At 58.3% G+C, this 19,803-nt stretch overlaps 1 protein-coding gene across 2 annotated transcripts; it reads left to right on the top strand.

Annotated features, from left to right (window-relative positions):
* Positions 1–2,386: 2,386 nt before the first annotated feature.
* On the top strand, positions 2,387–6,634 carry LBX1 (ladybird homeobox 1). Of its 2 annotated transcripts, XM_060126367.1 has the most exons (3): positions 2,387–2,576; positions 3,605–4,314; positions 5,010–6,634. In XM_060126367.1, exons 2-3 carry the CDS (start codon positions 3,990–3,992, stop codon positions 5,540–5,542), a joined length of 858 nt encoding a protein of 285 aa, XP_059982350.1. In that variant the 5' UTR covers positions 2,387–2,576; positions 3,605–3,989; the 3' UTR covers positions 5,543–6,634. The 2 variants fall into 2 exon arrangements, with proteins under 2 accessions (XP_059982350.1, XP_059982351.1); XM_060126368.1 differs by lacking the exon at positions 2,387–2,576 and having other exon boundaries at positions 3,433–4,314.
* The last annotated feature ends 13,169 nt before the right edge of the window (positions 6,635–19,803 follow it).

Genomic DNA, 19,803 nt, shown 5'->3' with positions numbered 1-19,803 from the left:
GCTGAGTAGAAGGTGAGATCCTGGAGCAATGGCAGAGTTCCTTCCCACCAACACTCACCCCACCTGCCTCTGGGTCACTCCCCTTTCAAAAATCTTACTATCTCCAAAAATCCTCTGAGGTGGGACCACCAAAGCCCAAGCCTTGCCCCTCCACAATACATAATTGTTTATCCTCTATTTGCTTGACAAAAACTCATTCAACCAATAATTGAGAGTACCCAGGTTCTTGCCTGGCCTGTGAGTGTCTGAAGTGGATGGAATCCCTATATCAAGGACCCTGCCCTTAAGCATCTCCCATTATGGCAGGAGAGGGAGTGAGGCTAAGGGCAAACCCAAAACACAGCTCCTAGCTCTGCAGAAGGAGGCGGTGGGTTTGGGCTCCCAGGATCCCAGAACCTCCCACACACTGGGAGGGATCCCAGCCAACCTCCCACACACTGAGGTCTGGAGTTGGGGGAAAACCACAGGGTTGGGGGAAAAACATCAGTGTGGCAGCTGGGCTGGTTTTTAAAGATAATCTGGATGGGGTGATGGAGGTAGGGGGCCCTAAACAACAAAACAGGCAGGTGACACCATGTGCCCCCTGATTCCCCAACTATGCTGGCCAGAGCTGTTTGGCCAGCGGAGAGCACAACCAAATAGACCAAAAAACCCAAAACCTTGGGATTGGGCGGCAGGTGCCTGCTAGGAAGAGAAGGAGAGATTTGACAATGATGGGTGGAAGGGGTAATGTAGCAGATGATTGTGGACTGTCCTGTCCACTTTGACACAATGTGGCCAGAGACTAAAGGTCCAGGGAACCAGGGCTCCAGTGGAGGAATTCTATGCTACCACCCCTCCGCTCCCCAATTCACTTTTCTCACCTTCCTGGCAGCCTCACAATAATCCTGAGCTCTGCTGTTCCTGAGGGACTGGGAGATGGGTAACAGCAGGGTTGTCCTTAAGATCCTGTCTTGCCGACCAATATCAGGTGTGGAGACAGGAACAGACTGGAAAAATGGGGGAGGAGGGGTATTATGGGAGCTCCTCAGGAGGATGGGGACCAAAGAGTCCCTATTTCCTGATCTGGAAGGGCCTCCTCTGCTAGCATGGGGGATATGGCTTGCCTGAGGCTCTGGGTCAGGGCTTTGGGGGTTATGGCAGGAAAGGGCTGTGGGCCAGAGGCTGAGGTGAGATCCTGAGAGCAGGAAGTGAGAGGAGGGAGCAGACCCCTTTTGGTCCCAGAGCTTCCAACCTAGCAGGGTTCAGCTCCCTGGAGCCCTCTTCTTCAGATCCCTCTCCACCATCTCTGGACTCCGACTCCAGGCCCAGTCTCACCTCATGGCTTCCAGATCAGCACTAATGCATCAGAGACAAGCCTGCCTTGGGGATAGTTCTGCAGCTCTGGGGGAACATTCTCACCGTTCCTGCTTCTAAAGCACCTGTCCTCCCCCCCCAAAATGCAGGGCAAAGATGCAGAAGAGGATAAGTAGATCTTCCCAACACTGCCAAGCAGGCCTGGGGCAGGCACTGAGGTCCCAAACAAGAATCTTCTCTCCCTACACTGTCCCCTTTTACTCTGGAGAGCTGCAAGCCTTGTTCCAAATGAATAACTAACCGGGAGATAAAGAAACTGATCTCTGATGCTCAGAGGACCCTATGCTAGAGGCATCAAGGAAGAGAACTTGTCCCCTGCCCCACAGCCCAGCTTGGTTTGCTCTCTGGAGCAGGTATGAAGGGGCAAGAAGTCCAAGAGGTCCTATTCTTCCCACCCCAACCTCTGCGCTGGGCCACAGTCCTCTGCACTGGCCTCTCTAGGGCCTTCTCTAGACCAAGCAGGGCTGCCAGACTGCACTGCCTGCCCAGGAGTTTACAAACAAAGCAAGGGAAAGGGCTGGGGCTGTATGTGGGGAGGGAACAGCTCTTCCTCCCTTGCTACAACCTCCCTCCTCCTCCCCTCCTTCCTACAGGGGTGGAAATGGAAAATTAGGGTGGCAGGGCAGGTGGCCCCACGCAAACCAAAGGAGGGACTCAAGAGAAAAAAAACATCAAAAACTGGGGACATAGCCCCCTTGGGTGCCTCAGGGGAATGAAAGACATAGGTAGGGGTTCAAGCCACCAAAATACCCACAGGTTCACATACGTTTACACAAATAAACACATGGAGAATCACACACAAATATACATATTCAAAAACATAAACACATTCAAATACACACATAAATGCTCGCCTGATATGCACAGAGTTCGGGCCGTAGGGTTCCCAGTGCCCAGTCGGACTCGAATGCCTCTCCCTGCGGGTTCCTGAGATCGCAGCCCCATCCGTGGCCCGGCCCCCTCCGGGCCCCCGCCACGCATCCGGAACAGCTGGAGTCGGCCTGGCGGTGCACTCAAGCCGGGCGCTGGGCTGGGCGGGGCCGGCAGCGGGGCCCCGGCCGGGGCCGGGCAGAGCTCAGCGGGGAGGCCCTGAGCCTGCCCCGTTAGCCCCGGCACCCGGTCCGGCTACCACGGTCGGACGCCGGTCACCAGGCGGGCCGTGGCCCCAGCTGGCCCGGAGAGCCGCGGCCTGAGAAGAGTGTGCAAGATTGCCGGAGGAGGTAAGGCTGTCGCTTCAGGCTCAGGCGGGGGAAGAGGTGCCTAGGGCCACCAACAACTCCCCCCCTCCACCTCTCGGTTGGGGAAGGCTGTGTCCTCTGACTGGCCTCCTCTCCCAACCCCTGGGATCCCCCACCCCTGTGTCCTGTGTCGCCTCACCGAGGGCTGCAGAGCCTCCTTGGACCTCCCGCGGGCCAACCCGAGGGCTGCAGATTCCTTCTCCCCAGGCGCGTTGCCCAAGGCCGTGGGTGAGGGGCAAGTGGATCTAGGGGTAGGGGCGCTGGGTCCTTGATCTCAGCCCGGCAAAGTCCGCTCTGGGCGGCGACGGGGCCCACCCAGGCTCCTGGTCTTACCTGGCCCGCGCGGCGGCTGCATACCTCCCCGGATGGGCTCCTGCCGCGCTTCTCCGGCGCCAAATCCCGGGTTGGAGAGCCTGAGACCTCCGGGCCAGCGCTGCCATCACAGCCAGGCCGGCGGGAGGCGGATACGCCGGGAGCGCGACTCACAGTTTGGGGTGGGGGCGGCGGCTTTTCAGTCGCCGGTGGTTCGGGTGCAATAAAGGAGCCGCTAATGTAATTTACAAACAGCTCGGGCCGAGCGCGGCGCAGCGCCGGGACTGACAGGCGCATTAGGCAGGCTAATTCCAGCCGGCTCCTCCTACCCCAGGCCCGCTAATTAATGAGCTTCCCAACTTAGAGCTGCCTGCATTGGACAGAGAGTGAAAGAGGACGAGGGAGAGGGAGAGAAGGAGAGAGACGGGGGGAGCAGAGAAGAGAGAGGGAGGGAGAGAGAGAGGGAGAGAGAGAGGGAGAGAGAGAGGAAGAGAGAGAGGGAGAGAGAGGGAGACAGGGAGGGAGAGAGGGAGAGAGAGAGAAAAGGAGAGAGAACAGAGAGAAAGAAGAGAGGAGAAAGACAGAGAGAAAGAGAGAAAGAGAGAGAGAAGTGCCGCTGCAGATAATTGATTACTCCTCGATCAAGGCTAACTTGTTAGCAATAGTCAATTGCCCCATCTCTCCGCCTCCCCTCGCAGTACGGGATCGGCGCCCTCGCCTCGGCTCTTCCAACTGCCGCCGCCAGGACCCGGGGCCAGGAGCCGCCGCGGAGCCACCTGACACCTTTAAATAGCACCGGGGCTGGCGAAACTGGAGCCCCGCGCGGCGCGCCCCGGCTCGCGCCCCGGATTGCTGGAAGCCCCGGCGGCGGTAGCGCCCGCGTCAGCGCCCTCCTCCTGGGGCCCCGTGCGGCTGTGCTCGCCTCTGCCGCTGCGCTAATCGGCCCCGAGCCCGGCCCGCGCGCTGCCGGGCGCGGCCTCCTTCCCGCCTGCCGCCCGCCCGCGCCTCCCGGCGCCCGAGCTGCCCGCGGGCTGGGTCCCCGAGGCCCGAGCCGCCCCGGCCGGGCCCCCAAACGAGGCCGAGATGACTTCCAAGGAGGACAGCAAGGCGGCGCCGGGGGAGGAGAGGCGGCGCAGCCCGCTGGACCACCTGCCGCCTCCCGCCAACTCCAACAAACCGCTGACGCCGTTCAGCATCGAGGACATCCTCAACAAGCCGTCTGTGCGGAGAAGTTACTCGCTGTGCGGGGCGGCGCACCTGCTGGCGGCCGCGGACAAGCACGCTCCGGGCGGCTTGCCCCTGGCGGGCCGCGCGCTGCTCTCGCAGACCTCGCCGCTGTGCGCGCTGGAGGAGCTCGCCAGCAAGACTTTTAAGGGGCTGGAGGTCAGCGTCCTGCAGGCAGCCGAAGGTAGGCGCCGCCACTGGGTTCCCCGGCGCCCAGCACCAGGCTCCCGGCTCAATGTGTCCCACGCTTAGTGCTCTCTGCCTCTGGCCGCCCCCTCCCGCGCCGGCTGTCTGGGCCCTCCAGCCCAAGCCGCTGCCGCTGGGAGTGGAGATGCATGGGACAGGACCCAAACCCTATTTCCAAGGGCCTCTGGATAGGCCAGAGTCGAGTGACCGCGGAGGGGAGGCAGGAACCCAAGATCTCTCTGCAGTCTGCCTGCTCTGCTTAACTCCCTCTCGTTCTCGGTGGCCTGGGTACTGCTAGCCCTGTTCCTGGGGTGGGGAATGGAGAGCCTTTGCTGGGACCTTTTGGGTAGGGGTAGAGCAGGGCTGATTGCGACGAGGTGGAGAGCCAACATTCACTCCCAGGCAGGGCGTCCCTGTCTGGCTCTCATGTTCTAGCGACCTCGGGTCTTTCAAACCAACTCTCAGGTGAAGCGGCAGAGACCAAAACAATTTTTCCTAGGGACTTCCGGTAGATGAGAGCTGGGGGAAGGGGGCTTGCCATAGCCTAGGCTTGGCCTAGTCCGGGTGGCCGAATCTAATCCTAGAAGGGAACAGCGGCAGACTGCAGGCCGGATGGGTCTAGGTGGAGTGAGTAAGGACCGGGGTGGGGTCTCCTCTCCTCTGGCGCAAGCCTATACTTTGGTTTCCTCTCAGGCCGCGACGGGATGACCATCTTTGGGCAGCGGCAGACCCCCAAGAAGCGGCGAAAGTCGCGCACGGCCTTCACCAACCACCAGATTTACGAGTTGGAGAAGCGTTTCCTCTACCAGAAGTACCTGTCCCCCGCCGATCGCGACCAAATTGCGCAGCAGCTGGGCCTCACCAATGCTCAGGTCATCACCTGGTTCCAGAATCGGCGTGCCAAGCTCAAACGGGACCTGGAGGAGATGAAGGCCGACGTGGAGTCCGCCAAGAAACTGGGCCCCAGCGGGCAGATGGACATCGTGGCGCTGGCCGAACTCGAGCAGAACTCGGAGGCTGCGGGCGGCGGCGGCGGCGGCGGCGGCGGCGGCTGCGGCAGGGCTAAGTCAAGGCCTGGCTCTCCGGCACTCCCCCCAGGCGCCCCGCAGGCCCCGGGCGCCGGGCCCCTGCAGCTCTCGCCCGCCTCCCCGCTCACGGACCAGCCGGCCAGCAGCCAGGACTGCTCAGAGGACGAGGAAGACGAAGAGATCGACGTGGACGATTGAGCGGCGCCCAGCATCTTCCGCAGCCCCGGGCTCCTAGCGCTCTTTGCCCGCCACCTCCCGGACAGGACCGCCAAGGGGAGCTGGGACCTCCTCTGCAACTCCCGCCTTCTCCCCTGTCCCTGGCCTGGACTCGGCTCCCGGCAGCCTCCTCTTTCCTCTCGAAGCAATAAACCTGGGATGGCCGGGCAAGCCGGCCGCCGCGCGTGGCCTCCGCTGCCCCGGGAGCCCTCGCCGTGCAATTCTGTATGGCTTCTGTATAAATATTTAAACCTATATACTGGGTTCTTCCCACCGCAGCCTGACTTTTTTCTTTCTTTCTTTTATTTTTTAAAATCTCGGAGTTTCCATGTTCTCAAAGCTCAGGCTGCCGGGTTTGCTGAGGGCGAGACAGAATCGAGGGTAATGAACACTTAACCTCGAGGTCTGGAGGAGGGGCCGCCCCGACTTTTTGATTTTTCTCTGCATGTGGCGAATGCACCGGCCCTCTCCCTCCTCACCTCCCTAGGCCTATTGCAGTTGATTTCTTTTATTTCCTTCTGCCTTTATTCCCCCACACACACCTGGGAAGGGGCTGAGGGGGGCAACCGGGTCTTGACTTGCGAGTTTCAAATCGATGTTTCCCCCTCCCCCCCAGCGAGAGAAGTCTGTTTTCGATGCCATTTCTGCCTCCTAATGCCCAGTAATGCTATTTTTAAGATTCCTCCCCACCCTCTCCCGGTTGCCTGGGACTGACTATTGGGGTCCGGGTCTTAGGGACAAAGCAGGGGGAAATCCAACAACCAACCAATCAACCAACCAACGAAAACAGAACCCAAAGTCCAAGAATTATTTTTTACTCTTTTTAGAATTTTTTTGCATGTGACAGAGACTGAGACGAGGCCGACCTAAGCCCTCGCGCCACCTCCTCCACAGCTCTGGGTCTGTCTTGTGGTATCCAACGCCCTGCTCCTAGCTTGACTTGGCCAGACGAGGGTGCCTGGATGAGGGTGGGTCCCGCGTGCCACTCCCCTGCTCCTGCCCTGCCCTCTCCTCCCCGGACTGTACCCAAGGCCTCTTTCTCCGATAAATAAAGTCTTTGCCATTTTACTAGAACCGGCGGTGACCGTGTCTGAACGAGTGGACCTTATTCAGTGAAGCCGCGTCAGGCTCGGTGTCTCGCCGCTGCTGGTCGCCGGCTGCCCAGGCCTTGGAGATTTGGAGGAGTTTCAGGGCAGGCGTGAGAATGAGGGGTGAGGGGGAATTAGTGAGAGGGAGGAGGCGCTTCTTGCCCACAAACACGTGGCAGCTACCAAATGGTGCGGGGGCGAGAGAAGCGGGCTTCGCCAGGTCCGGGTAAAAAGAGAGGCGTACAATGCTGGGAGAAAACGTGTGCGTACTTTGAGGGCGCCACGGGTGCAAAATTAATTTGTATGGGGCAAAGGCTAGGTGGGGGGGGGGACTTGCCGTGGGGTTCGTGCATCCCAGCCGGGACCCAAGGGCATTCTTCCTGCGCTCCCCGGGACACCGGCTAAGCCTTGGGTGTGGTATATAGCTCAGTCGGGCAGCGGACTGGAGCCTGAGAGCTCCCCAAGCTTCGGTTCGCCAGAGGGCCTCACCCTTGGGTGAGGGAGGAAAATGAGGCCAAAGGCACCAAGGGCAGGCTGAATTACTCACACGGGCACTGGAAGATGTGAGCCCGAAGCATCTGAGAGTTGTGGTGGATTTCTGGTAACGTTCACAAATTCTGGGCCCCGAACCCGGCTGGGGACAGAGACATCAATCTCCCAAGGACTCTGGGGGAGTCCCCGCACCCCGAGGGCGGCTGGGGCAGGAACACAGGCAGCTTTTACTTTTCCGAACGGAGCGGGTTTCTTTCTGGGCTTTTGTTGTCGCTGGGCTGGCGAGTGGCCGCTGTCACTAGAGGAGGGTCCCGCCTCCAGGCCACTCGGCTCTCTTTCTAAGCAAAATTGATGTGAGAAGTGTGCATCTGGTCTCGGGCAGGCGATGGGGCCCCGGGGCCTGAATCGGGAACGTGCGAGTCCACGAGGAAACGAAGAGAGAGAAATAGAAGAAAAGACAACAGAACACTTCAAAAGCAGAGCGAGAAAGTGGAGACCCACAGAGACGGAGGAGAAAGAGAAAGAGGAAAAGCTACAAAGAGAGAGACAGAAACAGAGACAGAGACAGAGGGAGAAAAGTGGAATGGGGAGAAGGGAGAGAAGAGAGGCGGGAACGAAAGAAGGAAAGAGGCGGCCGGGCAGCGGGGCCGGCGTGCGGCCGGTTCCTCCCGAGCGACATAAATCGCCCTCTCAGGATGGATGGGTCTGTAATTCGGAGCGCGGACCATGAAGGCCGGGACGAATGGACCCGGGCGGCCGCTGACAGGCGACAATAGCCGGGCCCAGCCCCCCGCGGCTCCGGGTGCGGGCACGGCCACGGCCCTCCGCAGCCCAGAGCGCGCCGGCGCTGGCGACCATATGGTTTTTGAATTTTCTTCACAATTTGTAGACAATTTGATGGATTAGGTCCCCGCGCGCGCCTCCCCGGCACAAAGGCGGCGCAGGGACCGCGGCGCGGCGGTCACTTGGGCATCTGCGCTCGCTGTGCGCACCCCGCCCCCGCCCGGCCCCCGCCCCGCGCCCTGAGCCCGGGGCCGCCCGCCCAACACGCCCATGAATCCCAATGAAGCGGCCCTGGCACCTCAGGCCGCTGCCCGCTTCGCGGCCCCGGGCCGGACCCTGCTGGGTCCCTTCGGGCTGGGGGCGGCGGCCCCGGGGCTGAGCCCACCCGAGCTGAAGAGCCCGCGGGGCGCGCAGCTAAGCAGGCGCATCGGGGCTGAGGAGAAACGGGGCCATTTATCCGCCCGTCTAGTTAAAGCGGGTTATTTGTTTGCTTCTCTGGCCTCCCCTCCCATCCCCTCCCCCTTCCCTCCTCCCCCTCCTTCCCCTTCTGCCTTTTATTCTTTTGTCTCTAAATGGATTTAATGAGCCTGAAAAACATGACAATTGAATATAACCAAGAAATAAAAAGTAATGAGGGAGGAAGGAAGAAGGAAAAGAAGGAAGGAAAGAAGGAAGGGGAAGGATTAATAAAATAAAGGGGGCAATCCATTCAATTCAGCAAATGTTTGTTGTGCCTCTTTTCTGCGCCAGGCCACGCTGGGGGCTGGGGAAATGGAAACGAATCAGATCCAGTTCCTACCCTCAAGGAGCTCCCAGTCTAGCAGACGAGACCCGCCGCACCCCAGCGCAGATAGGAGACCTGGACCGAGGGACAGGGAAGTGCCCTTTGCAGAGCCCAGAGAACCGACTTAGGGCCCGGGGTAGTGCAGGCTTCACGGAGGAGGTGGCTTTGGACCCAGGCCTTGAAAGATGAGGAGGAATTCGTTGTTTCTATAAGGCCAGAACGAGGGCGGGCAGAAGGAGGGACCGCACCGTCGTCGGAGGGAAGGGGAGAGAGGCGAACGTGGAGCCCAGGGCTTGACCCCAAGGAGCCCTGGAGAGAGCGCGCCGCGCTGGGTCCCACACCTTTTGGGAAGCGGATTCCAGCCGCCCCGCAGTCTTCTCGTCTGTGCTGGATTCGATGCCTCCGCCACGCTGCCGGTGGGCTTCCGGAACCCGGCCGACAGCGCATGTGGCCGTGGCATCCCGACTCGGTCCGAGCGGGCAACGCGGCGCGGGTCTAGTTTCCCGGCCCCATCGCGCAGGGAGGCGGCGACGACTGAGGGCAAGGGCTGAAGGGCTTGTCTGGAGATGGGAGCGAGGAGTTGGGGGTCCAGGGAGGCCTGGGCTCTCGCCCACCCTCTCCCAGGCAATCCCGGCTCTGATGAGAGCAGCTACCCGTACGCCGCCCAGGGCGCTGGGATGGCCTTAGCCACGCTTCGGGTGCTTCAGCGGGGACCTGTGATGGAAGAGGGCCTCGAATCCAAGTGCAGGCCCTGGTCTCCTAACAGGCGCCCGCCGGGCCTGCCTCGGGTGCGGCTGTGCGTGGTGTGTGCACTGCATGTGTGCGCTCCGTGGGAGCCGGACGTGTGCATTACGTGTTTGTTCTCCGAGTGTGAGTGTATGTACAAGTGTGGCGTGGATCGTGTGAGGGTCTGTGGGCCCTGCGCCCATTCTCAGGGCGAGGTTCGTTAAGGTTTGGGACCCTCCTGGCCTCCAGCCCTGTGGCGGAGTTACTTTATAGCCTGGGGCCGTCGCAGGCCTGCGTGCTCAGGAATCTAGCCTCTCTGCAGACCCGCTTTCGGTTCCCGGCTGCCCAAGAGAAGCGGCCCAGCTCTGCCTCTTCCTTCCCGGTTGGGTCCGGGGCCTCGGCCCTTTTTGCCAAGTCCCAGGACGCGGGCAGGTTCTGCTCTCCCGGCCCGGGACCCCGCGGGGCGCGGACGGGCTGGGCCTGGCCCCACGATCCGGCTGGCTCGGCTTTCCCTGCTCCGCCTTCTCCGACCCGGGGTCCTGCGGGCGGCGCCTGGTGAGGCCAGGAGGCGCAGTTCCTTACTTTACGAGGTGTCGGGCCGGTGTCAGACGCAGCTCCGATAAGTAATACTCCAGTCTGAGGGACCAGAACGTGGTAATTAATCCCAAAGACTTAAGTGTATTTTAGTTCAGGAGAAAAAAAATCACTAATTCAATCGTCCGGAAAATTGAAGTTTGATGCATGAGTCCCCCCTGAAAGGGACGGGCTGGGGCCGCGCGCCTCCCCTCCGCCCCTGCCAGTCGCCGCGGGGACCCCCTCCTCCCCACCCTTCGGAGCCTCCAGGTCCAGGGAAGTCCACTCACATCGCCCTGCATGTCTCCTGCTGTTGGAACCCAGGGTACCTTGATTTTGCTTCCTACTCCAACAACCAACCACTCTTTCTCGCGGCCCAGAAAGCGGTTTGTGCCGAGAATACGGATGTTCCTCCAACACACACACACCTGGGAAGAGGCCTAAGGGAGCATGAGGTGTAGGGGAGTGACTAGATAAGGGACCCAGAATGGACAGGGGCAGGGACTGCAAGACGAGGGAGAGGGGACCTGGAACCTGAGCAAACTGGCGTCACGAGGGTCAGCAGGTTGGAAGCCACTGTGGTAAAGTGGAGAGTCCCCTGGCCGGCTGCGGGTGGTGTGAGTCCAGGTTAGAACTGTGGGTGTGCTGGGTAGTGATGGTTGGGCTGTAGAACTGTGGATGGTTGGTTTGTGTGCAAAATGGGTGCCTCCCTAGACTGTGCATGTGCACGAATGAGGTCTTGGGCAGAGGTTAGCAGGCCTGGGGGAGCTGGGAGCCTGATCCCGGATGGGTCCACAGGCTGTGTCTCCCACGGATGAGGCTCCTGGGACTAGAGCAAAGGAAGGTGGTGGTCCTAGGCCTGGTGCATGTGTATGAGGGGGGGAGCAATACTCGGGATGGAGAATTCCCACCCTGAGTTTTCCTGGGGCCCCAGCTCTGCATTTCCAGATCCAGGGCTGCCATCAGCAAGTTACCTTGTCTCCGCCTAACAGGTGCCAGTCCAGAGAGAGACCTTGGGGCTGAGGGTGTGTGTGTGTGTGTGGCCAAGTTCTCCAGCATCAACTGAGTGTGTCAGGAAAGTGTGTGCAACTGAGAGACTGGACATGTGCAGCTGATTGATGAAATGGAGCATGTGCAACTGGGGGTGACTGAGTGTGTGCTGCTGTGTTCATATAACTGATTGTTGCAAACTAGGTGTGACTAAGTTTGTGCAATGGACAGAAAAGAAGTAAAGCTGTCACTGGGGTGGGTGTGACCAGCGGGTGAGTGATGCCCCCCGGGGTGTGTGATGTATGCAGGGAGCGGGTGTGAGAAGATAACCGGGAGAATGAACATTGATGTGGAACTGAAGCTACACAACCAGAATCTTAGCTCCAAACAGGTTGACCAAGCTGGCTACTCAAATTCTCAAATTTACACTTATGGTGGGGGGTGGAGTGGAGCACATGATGGGAAGGGAGGGGGGCTTATGAGAGGAGTGAGCAGAAAGTGGGATGGAGAACTTCAGCCTGAGCCTAAGTCTACTCTGAAGGCAGTTGGGGCAGTGAATAAACACTATATAGACACAGACTCTGCTTCTTTTGAAGGGGGGTGGGGTTGTCCTCTGTTTGCTCTTGGGTAATGGCTAGGATGCAGCCTGCCCTCTCCTATTAAAGTTGGTCCCCAGGCTGAACCTTAGTGTAATTTGCAGACCTACCTTTGGCTGTACCAGTCCCACGTTGCCCTAGAAGTCCCAGCCTCCCCCAGCTAAGTTACTCCTCCCTGCAGGGGCTCCTCGCTGCCCCAAATGGGGAGGGTACAAATGGCAATGTGCACAGGTGTGCATGGTGGATGGTGGGTGGGTGATGCTGCCGGCAGTGTTGGGAGTGAATGAGTCCCACCTGCTTTGGAATCTGGTGTGTGTATGTTCGAGTGTGTGCAGGGATTGCTGTGCACTGGTGTGTGCATGTGGACATGTGCAGGTTTCCCTATGGAGAGCTGGATGTGGCTAGTTGTTTGTGAGTGAGTGTGAATGCAATAGGGAAGGAAGAGTAGCTACCTGTGAGTATCCTGGGACCTGTGTGGGTTTAGTTATGAGCATGTGTAGATAGAGATGAGATGAGTTGTCACCGCATCTGGGTGTGGTTGTATCATCTGAATACATGGATATATGCCTATACCCAACTGGGTTCAAAATTCAAGGGCTCAAGTCAGAAGCAGTGGGTCCAGGGCTCTGTGGAGAGGGATCTAGGGCTGGGAGTCTCCTCTAGAAAGGCCTTCCCTCCCCCTCCTTACCCATCCCCCCAACAACCCCCCAACACAGAGGCTAGGAGAGTGGGTAGGGTGGAGAAGGAGTGACCCCCTCCCACGTCTCAGAGGCTGCTCACAGTGAAGTGCCTACGTCTCCACAGGGACTGTTCCTTCTCTCCTGATGTCTGTGATGGGGCATATTGATCGGGTTGCCTGAGGACCCCCTGGGACCACATGCCCACATGTAGATGAGGGATACTGCCACGGCCAATCCAGGGCACACACAATACAGACACACAGTGTCACACAGACATCGGAGAAACAATGCAAACACAAAGGGCAGGCACTGAGTTGCACGGACTCACAATGCAGAAACCCCAAACACATACACAGTGATGCAGACATACAGAATGCCCAGAAACAGTGCGGACACATATGACACAGCACACTCATGGAAATATAGGTAGCCAGTAGCACACACAACAGTTAAACAGATAAACCTTTGCTGTTAAATGGTTACACCATCCCCACTGTTATACACACAATACAGACACAGTGACAGAGGCACAGCCCACAATGACCACAAGCACACACACGTGCTTCCAGACTTTCTGTGCAACCACAGGAGTGGAGAGGGAGCTAGCTGGTTTAGGCGACTTTGGGGAAAACGCTGCCAATGTTCTGACGTTCTGAGAGGAATCCAAAAGCGATAGAGGGTAGCAAATCACAGACAAGGGTGGCAGGCAGGGAGGCTGAGGCTGTCCGGGAGAACTCCTAGCCTTTGGCCCAGGAAAAACCCAAGTCCCCAACCGCCCCAGAAATGCAATCAAAGCTGCTCGTCACCCACCCACCCTGCACCATGGCTCTGGCTGGAGTCGTTATCATTTTTGTTAACTTTTTATCGACTGTTTGCTAGATGGCGTGTCAGTAAAGTGTATGATTTGAGATGAAAAATTAGGCAGATTAACCTGAGGGGAGAGCCTGATTGATTACTAAATAGGATCAATTTGAAAGTTTTAGTCCCGGCGTTTCTGCAGAGCCTCTTAATACTTCAAACTTCAATTTTACGGGCGATTGAACTAAGCATGTTTCTGACAAAATTGATATATGTATTAATTTGCTTTAACTGGTGATTAATTACTCTCCACTGAAAGAATTATATGGAGCTGTTTGCCTGCGATTTGCATATTAATCAAATTCTAGTTGATAATTCCACCGGTGGGGGGGTCGGGGCGGGGCGTGGGTCGTGAGAGGGTGTGAAGGGGTGTTTGCACGTGTTCATGTGCTGGTGTGTGCGCCCGTGTATGTGGGGGCTCCCCACCCCCTCTTTCTCACTCCCTGCTTAGCTGCCAGTTTAGTGCATTAAAACCAAAGATGCAGAACGAGTTTGCCCGGCTATTTGGCGGGAGCAGAAATTGCCTGTCCGGTTTTATGATCTGCTCAGCCTGAGCAGCCGGGTCCTTAATGTCCCCTGTCAAAGTGTCCGCAATTTAAAGGGAAAACGGCCCCCGCTTTAGCGCCGAGCTGGCCTGACAAGGGATGAGGCAGGGACGGGCACCCCTTTAAATAACTCCCCTTCCAGAAGGACTGGGGTTTCTGGATGGCACCCCAGCTCTGGGGACCCTGGAGAACCAAGCTATGTCCTTAGAAGGTCCTGGCTCCTGGGAGGCTCTAGCCATGAAGCATCCCCCCTCAACACATAGACATGGGGCCACATACAGGCACAGCAGAGATCCAGAGACGCGGTCAGCCACTGTCACTTGAGCTGACAGGCAGGAAGCCACCCTCTTAGACACATGCAGACACTGCTACGCAGAAGTCACACTCCTGTTCACTTAGACCCCCACTCGGGCCTGTCCATAGACACACTCAGCTACCCACAAGCACACCCAGACGCACAGAACCCCACACAGGCGGGGAGCACACATAGACACCCAAGTCACGTCCACGCGGCCTTTCAGGAGCACGTGGTCACACACACTCAGACACACGCACATTTTCAGATCTACACGCAGGCCACATCTACACACCACCCCAGGCTTAGAACCCTGTCGCGTGGGGATTCGCAGGCAGATACACCCCAAAGGCCTGCTCACATCTTCCCGGGCACACGCAGTCCTCACCGCCCCCTCCTGGTCTCCTTGCCCCGCCCGACTCTTTAAGCTAAAGGGGGCGGCGCCACTGAATCAACTTTTCCCATCTCTGGATTCAAAGGGTAGGAGTGTAATTAAAACCAGATAATTAATGAGACAATATTCCTCCAGCTACATCTTTAATGAACAAACCCCTTCAGGGCAGCCTCTTCTTCTAGGCTCATTAAAGAGAAGAAAGTTGGGCGGCTCGAGGACTTCCCAGCGCGTTAATAACCAACCCGGAGTGGGTGCCTCGGCCGGGAGCTCGGGAGCCACCGCGCCGCTTGCTGGCCCTGGTTCTCCCACCACCACTCTGCACCTTGGCCCGCCCCCCATTCCCATCCCCCCCACCCCCACCCCCACCCCATTCCCACCTGGTCCCCACCTCTCCGGCCGCCCCCAGCGGTCCTGCCAGCCGCTGTTCAGTGACTCCCTGCTCCGCCTGCCCTCTCTCTGGCGGCCTCTCACCAGCACCAGGCAACCTGCGCTCGGATGTGAGCGGGCGTCAGGCCTCCCAGTTTCCCTCTCGCCCTGCGCTGCGCGTTCCAGGCCCTCAGGCTGGCTGGGGCCGGCTCTGTAGAAAGGAAATCAAGGCAAGGTAGGGGTCCGAGTTTCCCTCTGAACCTCAGTGCCCTAGCTGAGTGGCCTAGGACTGGCATTTGAGCTGCGGTCCTGGGAAGGGATTGTTGAATGTGGGGGCTGAGGCGCTCGTTTTCCACGCGCGCCTCGTGCATTTTCAGGAACGCGCACTAACAACCACATGCACGTGCACTTGCGCGCACGAGATCTTGCATATACAGACAGGCCTACTCGCTCGCGCACACAAGTGCATTGTCGCGAAGCCTCGGGTCCAGACCGTGGGCTCAGGCAGCGGGGAGAGCCTGGCTTGGGCCTTCTCCCCCGCCGCCTGAGGTCGACCTTGCGTCAGTCGTCTCCAGGGTGGGAACCTTTTCGCTTGGCGCGCAGTCTCCTGGGCCTGGAGCAAGCAGTTCGGCCAGATTAACTAGGAGCGGGCAGCGTACGGGGGCTCAGGGCCGGGGGAGCCCTAGTCAGACCCAGACGGGGGCGGTAGCTCTCGCAGCGGCTTTGGCGGCGGCGCCTGTTTTCGCCTGCGCTGGCTTTTAGGGATGAGTGATGTGGCAATGAGCGAAGTAAATCTGCACGCGCAAAAGATGCTAATTACTGTTAATAGCCTACCCAGACGCCCCGAGACTGGAAACCCAGAAACGTAAATCTGCTCCCGATAAATATTTTTAATTGTGAAATTTCCTGGAAAGAAGCCTTTGGTTGCGCGGGCCGAGGCATTTGGCTTTGGAGGGAGGAAAACGGCCCCCACTCGGAAAGACGGGTCCAGTGTCAGGGACCCGCACAGGGGTGCCAGGCGCGGGCCGAGCGATCTGAGCCCGGCTGGCCGGCGCTGGGTAAAGTTAGTGATGTATCGCATTAATTACCAGTGTGAGCTGCAAAATGGTTCGAGGCCCAGGGAAAATTAATGGGAATCCAAATTCTAATTATGTAGCTGTTGTTAAAAGAGTTTAACTAAATAGTCATGGAGAAAATCGGATTATGCATAGAAATATGCAGCCGGCGTACGCGGTCCGGGGCACCGGTCCGGGGACTCTCAGCCAGGCCGCCCCCCACCCCCGGAACTGGAGGACCCTCCTCCTCTCAGAAGCAGAAGACCCACCCACGCCCCAGCGTATAAAGGCCCTGCGTTTCCCTATGGCAGCGGCAGAGCGGGGCTCGGGATGGGAGGAGAAGCCAAAGCTTGCTGAGGCGCCCGCTTGGATGTGGGGTCGGTGTGGAGGTCCGGGGTTCCTGGGTCCCTTGGTCTGGGTAAGCGTTTGTGCCCATTTCTCAGGTGATCGCCTCCGGGTCTGGGCAAATCCATCCTGCACCTCTTTCTGATAATCATATAATTATATTTGGGCGCTGTGGCTTTACATTGTTTCCACTGTCAGTTTAAGGAAATAGCCACCAACCGGAAGCCCAATTACAGCCGAAGCCTCGTCATTCACTTTATTAAGGACCCTGGATATGTCTCCATTTTCGCAGGAAATGAGGTCTGATCAAGCAGCAGTAGTACCTCCGGCCTCGGGGAGGGGGAGGGGACTCTCAGGGGCGGGCTCTATCCGCCCCCCCCGACCCCACCGAGGCCTGGCAGCATGTGGTGCCGAAGCTTGGAAAACGGGCACCTTGGGGCGGCGGTCATTCAAACCTCCACTTCTCCCAATTTCTCCCAGAACCCTGGATTCATTTTGCCCCAGGCCACCCACTCGGCAGGCCCTCACTTTCCCGTGTCCCAGCGCGCTGACCTTGGAGCTCCCGCCGCGCTGGCACTGCTAGGGACGGGGAGCTAGGGCCCGGATTGTTGAGGGGACTCTGCAGGCCCAAAGGGAGATTCAGCGTCCTTTCAAGCCCACCTACCCCATTCCAGGAGGTTGGCAACCTCTGGGGACGTTGTTAAGGCCTCTGGAGCAAGGCGGGTAAGCGTGGACCGCAGGGGAAGCACCACCTCTCCGGGTCCCAGTCCCGGCTCCCTTCAGTCTCTGAACCCACATTTCTATGTCCCCATAACGAGAACGCAACCTCTCCCCGCCACCCGCTACTTTAGGGGAGGAAGCCGGCGGGTCTGGGTCTCACCTAGGAGTTCCAGTCCGCCAGGCCAGACCGCGTTCCGCACTTCGTGAGGCTGCCAGCGCGTGACAGTTTCTATCGCCCCTCATCGGATCTCGATCTCTGGACGGCTGGGTGGGATTAACGCTTGCGCAGCTGGCAGCAGGTGCCCTCGGCCTCTTCAGGTCTTCCCTTCCCTCCAGACGGGCTCCGGATTGAACGCGGAGGGTGAGAGCTGGGAGGGAATGAGACCTCTGGGTCAAGCCTCCGAATACGGGGATGGTGCCGAGGGAGGATCCCACAAGTTTGGGGCATCACAGTCTCAGTAATTTGCAGGCCTTGGCGAGAAGCTAAACTGGGGCCCGATGGATTAGTTCAGGGAAGGCCTCAAGCAGAGGAAGGGCACCTGACTCCAGGGTGTCCTGGAGAGAAATTCTGACCCAGGGAATGTGTCAGAGTCAGATGCATTTAGAGCCCCTTCCCCTTCTGTCCTGGACTCTGAGGGGGGTGAGGGCCGTTCTTCAAAGCTTGGGGCACATTTCTCAGAGTCAGCGGAAGCCGTTGAGGGTATCTGAAGGAAAAGCAAAGAAAGAGAAGCCAAAGATCCGGAGATTTCTCCCCCGCACCCCCGCCCCCCCCCGCCTTCCGGTTGCACGGGGTGGAGTATGGAAGGCCCAGAGCAGGAGGTGATACACAGACCCACAAATCCTGGGAGGAAAACAGACAGATGGACAGACGCGGGAATTATCTTGCATTTTCTAATTCCCAGGCCGAATTTGGATTCTGAGACCCCGAATTCTTCTCCCAGTGGCCTCAGAACAAAACCTATAAATCCGGAGGTTTTATAGGTTTTAATCCGACGACAGATTAAAAGATGGAGGATCCTCCAACCCCTCTCCAGCTCCTGGGGAAGGTCTGGGGGATTCATCCTTTATCCCTCGCAATATGTGCCATGCCTTCGGCCCCGCTCTTCTCCTCGCCCTTTCCAAGCCTCCTGGAAACAATGGCTGCTCCATAGCTCCCAAATACCAAGTCCGTCCCTCTGTTGCAGTGAGGAGGATCCCTGGACTCAGCTGGCTCCTTCCTGCATCCCTCCCTAAGTCTTCAAGCCAAATCCCCTGCACTTGAGCCAGGGTCTTCAAAAACCTGCGCTTCTCTGAGATGCGGGCTTCGAGCGCCACCTAGCGGCATTTGTGGAGGTGCTCAACAGCTGCATGCACCTTTCAGCCACCTCTTTCCCCCCAACCCACCTGGAACCCCAAAGCCCACCCGGACGTAGTCCCACTCTCACACCACAAGCCCTTACGTGAGCACGCTACACCTCCACTTTCTGGCACTGAGACATTAGGAGAGGACCACAGCAAGGAAGAGCAGGGGTGCAGCTGGTGGTGGGGGGTCGGGGGGGCACCTCCTTGGAACCCTCAGATGCAGGGGACGCTCGTTCAGGGATCGGATATGGAGTGGGGCTGAGAAAGGCGCAAGCCCATGTCTCTGCTGGCGCGGGGCATAAAAAGGGTCCTCCTTGGGGCATCGCAAGAGGCCACTACTTCTGGGTGAGTGCCTAAAAGCGAATTTATGAGCCTCTAGTCATCCCTATTCCTACTCCAGCCATGCGCTGCTCTGCAGTCACCCAGACTTCGGAAGCAAATTACCAGAACCCTTCGGCTCGCAAAGCTCAGGTCCTTGCAACCTCCTCCGCGCGGGAAAGGTTGGGCAAGAGCTCCCTCTGCTGTCCATAGTTCGGCACTGCTGCAGGCTGCCGCTCTGAGGGGCTGCAAAACTCAGGCAAAAAGCAGGATCTGTTTTTCTCTGATCCTGATCTGATCTGCCGGTGGTCATCTTAGCCATCCCTCTGCCTTCAGGGAGGAGGTCCCTTACCCAAACGGGAAGAAGAGGCTTCTCTGGTCTTTATGGGTTTGCACAGGGAAGAAATGACTCAGTGCTACTCAGTTCCACCATTACTGCTAGTTCTGTGCTCTTTCCCTTCTGCTGCTGGGCCAGCTGCCTCCCTGCCCAACTGATACGGTGTCTGGCAAGTTATAAATTTCTTCCTCCACAGTATGATTGTCAAGCCTGACAGGACAGGCTGTATTTTCTAGGTAGTAAAATCTACAGATGGAAATGTCAGGGGAAGGGTGAGTGCCAACAGGTCAGTCCATTCAGAGACTATCTAAAAAGTGGTGAGAGGTGGTGACAGTGCTGTCTGGCACTTCTACAAGAGCCAAGATCCCTGAGTTTCCAGGTGACAGCCAGCCATTCCCTGGCAGAGAACCCCACAAGGTCCCTCTCATGCTTGACACACACTGACTCCCCCAATACAAAGTACTTCCTCCTGCTGACCCAGGCTGCCACCATCTCCTGTTGACCCTGAGCCCCTGACCCTGGCACAGCTACTCTCACCAGAGCGCCACTCCCAGGATCTGCTCCCACGCCACTGCAGGGCATTCTCTAGCCCTGGACAACTAGGTGAAGCAAGGTCAGAGTGGGCAGGAACCTTGGTCAGCTGTGGGATGAGGCAGTCCGTAAAGGTCACTCTAGGTCTTTGCCCTTGATTTTGGCACTGTCCTTAGAGAAGAGAGGGGGGCAGTGTGTGTGTGTGTGTGTGTGTGTGTGTGTGTGTGTGTGTGACGGAAGGAGGGGTACAGGACTTCGAAGGTCCCCCTGTAATGAGATCTGGTGACAACCTTTCATTTGAGGTGATGCTCTGTGATTGTGTATAGGTCTCCCAGAGCTCTGATCCAGGCCCCTCCTGCTCATCTGGACACAGATCAAAGTAAGCCACAACTATTGGAAATTTCCAGTTACTCTAAGTAGTCCAGG

The sequence above is a fragment of the Lagenorhynchus albirostris genome, chromosome 16, assembly GCF_949774975.1.
Source record: "Lagenorhynchus albirostris chromosome 16, mLagAlb1.1, whole genome shotgun sequence".
In the NCBI taxonomy this organism is placed as follows: Eukaryota; Metazoa; Chordata; class Mammalia; order Artiodactyla; family Delphinidae; genus Lagenorhynchus; species Lagenorhynchus albirostris.
The sequence above is the reverse complement of the archived record's forward strand: the minus strand, read 5'-3'. Positions and strand labels throughout refer to the sequence as shown.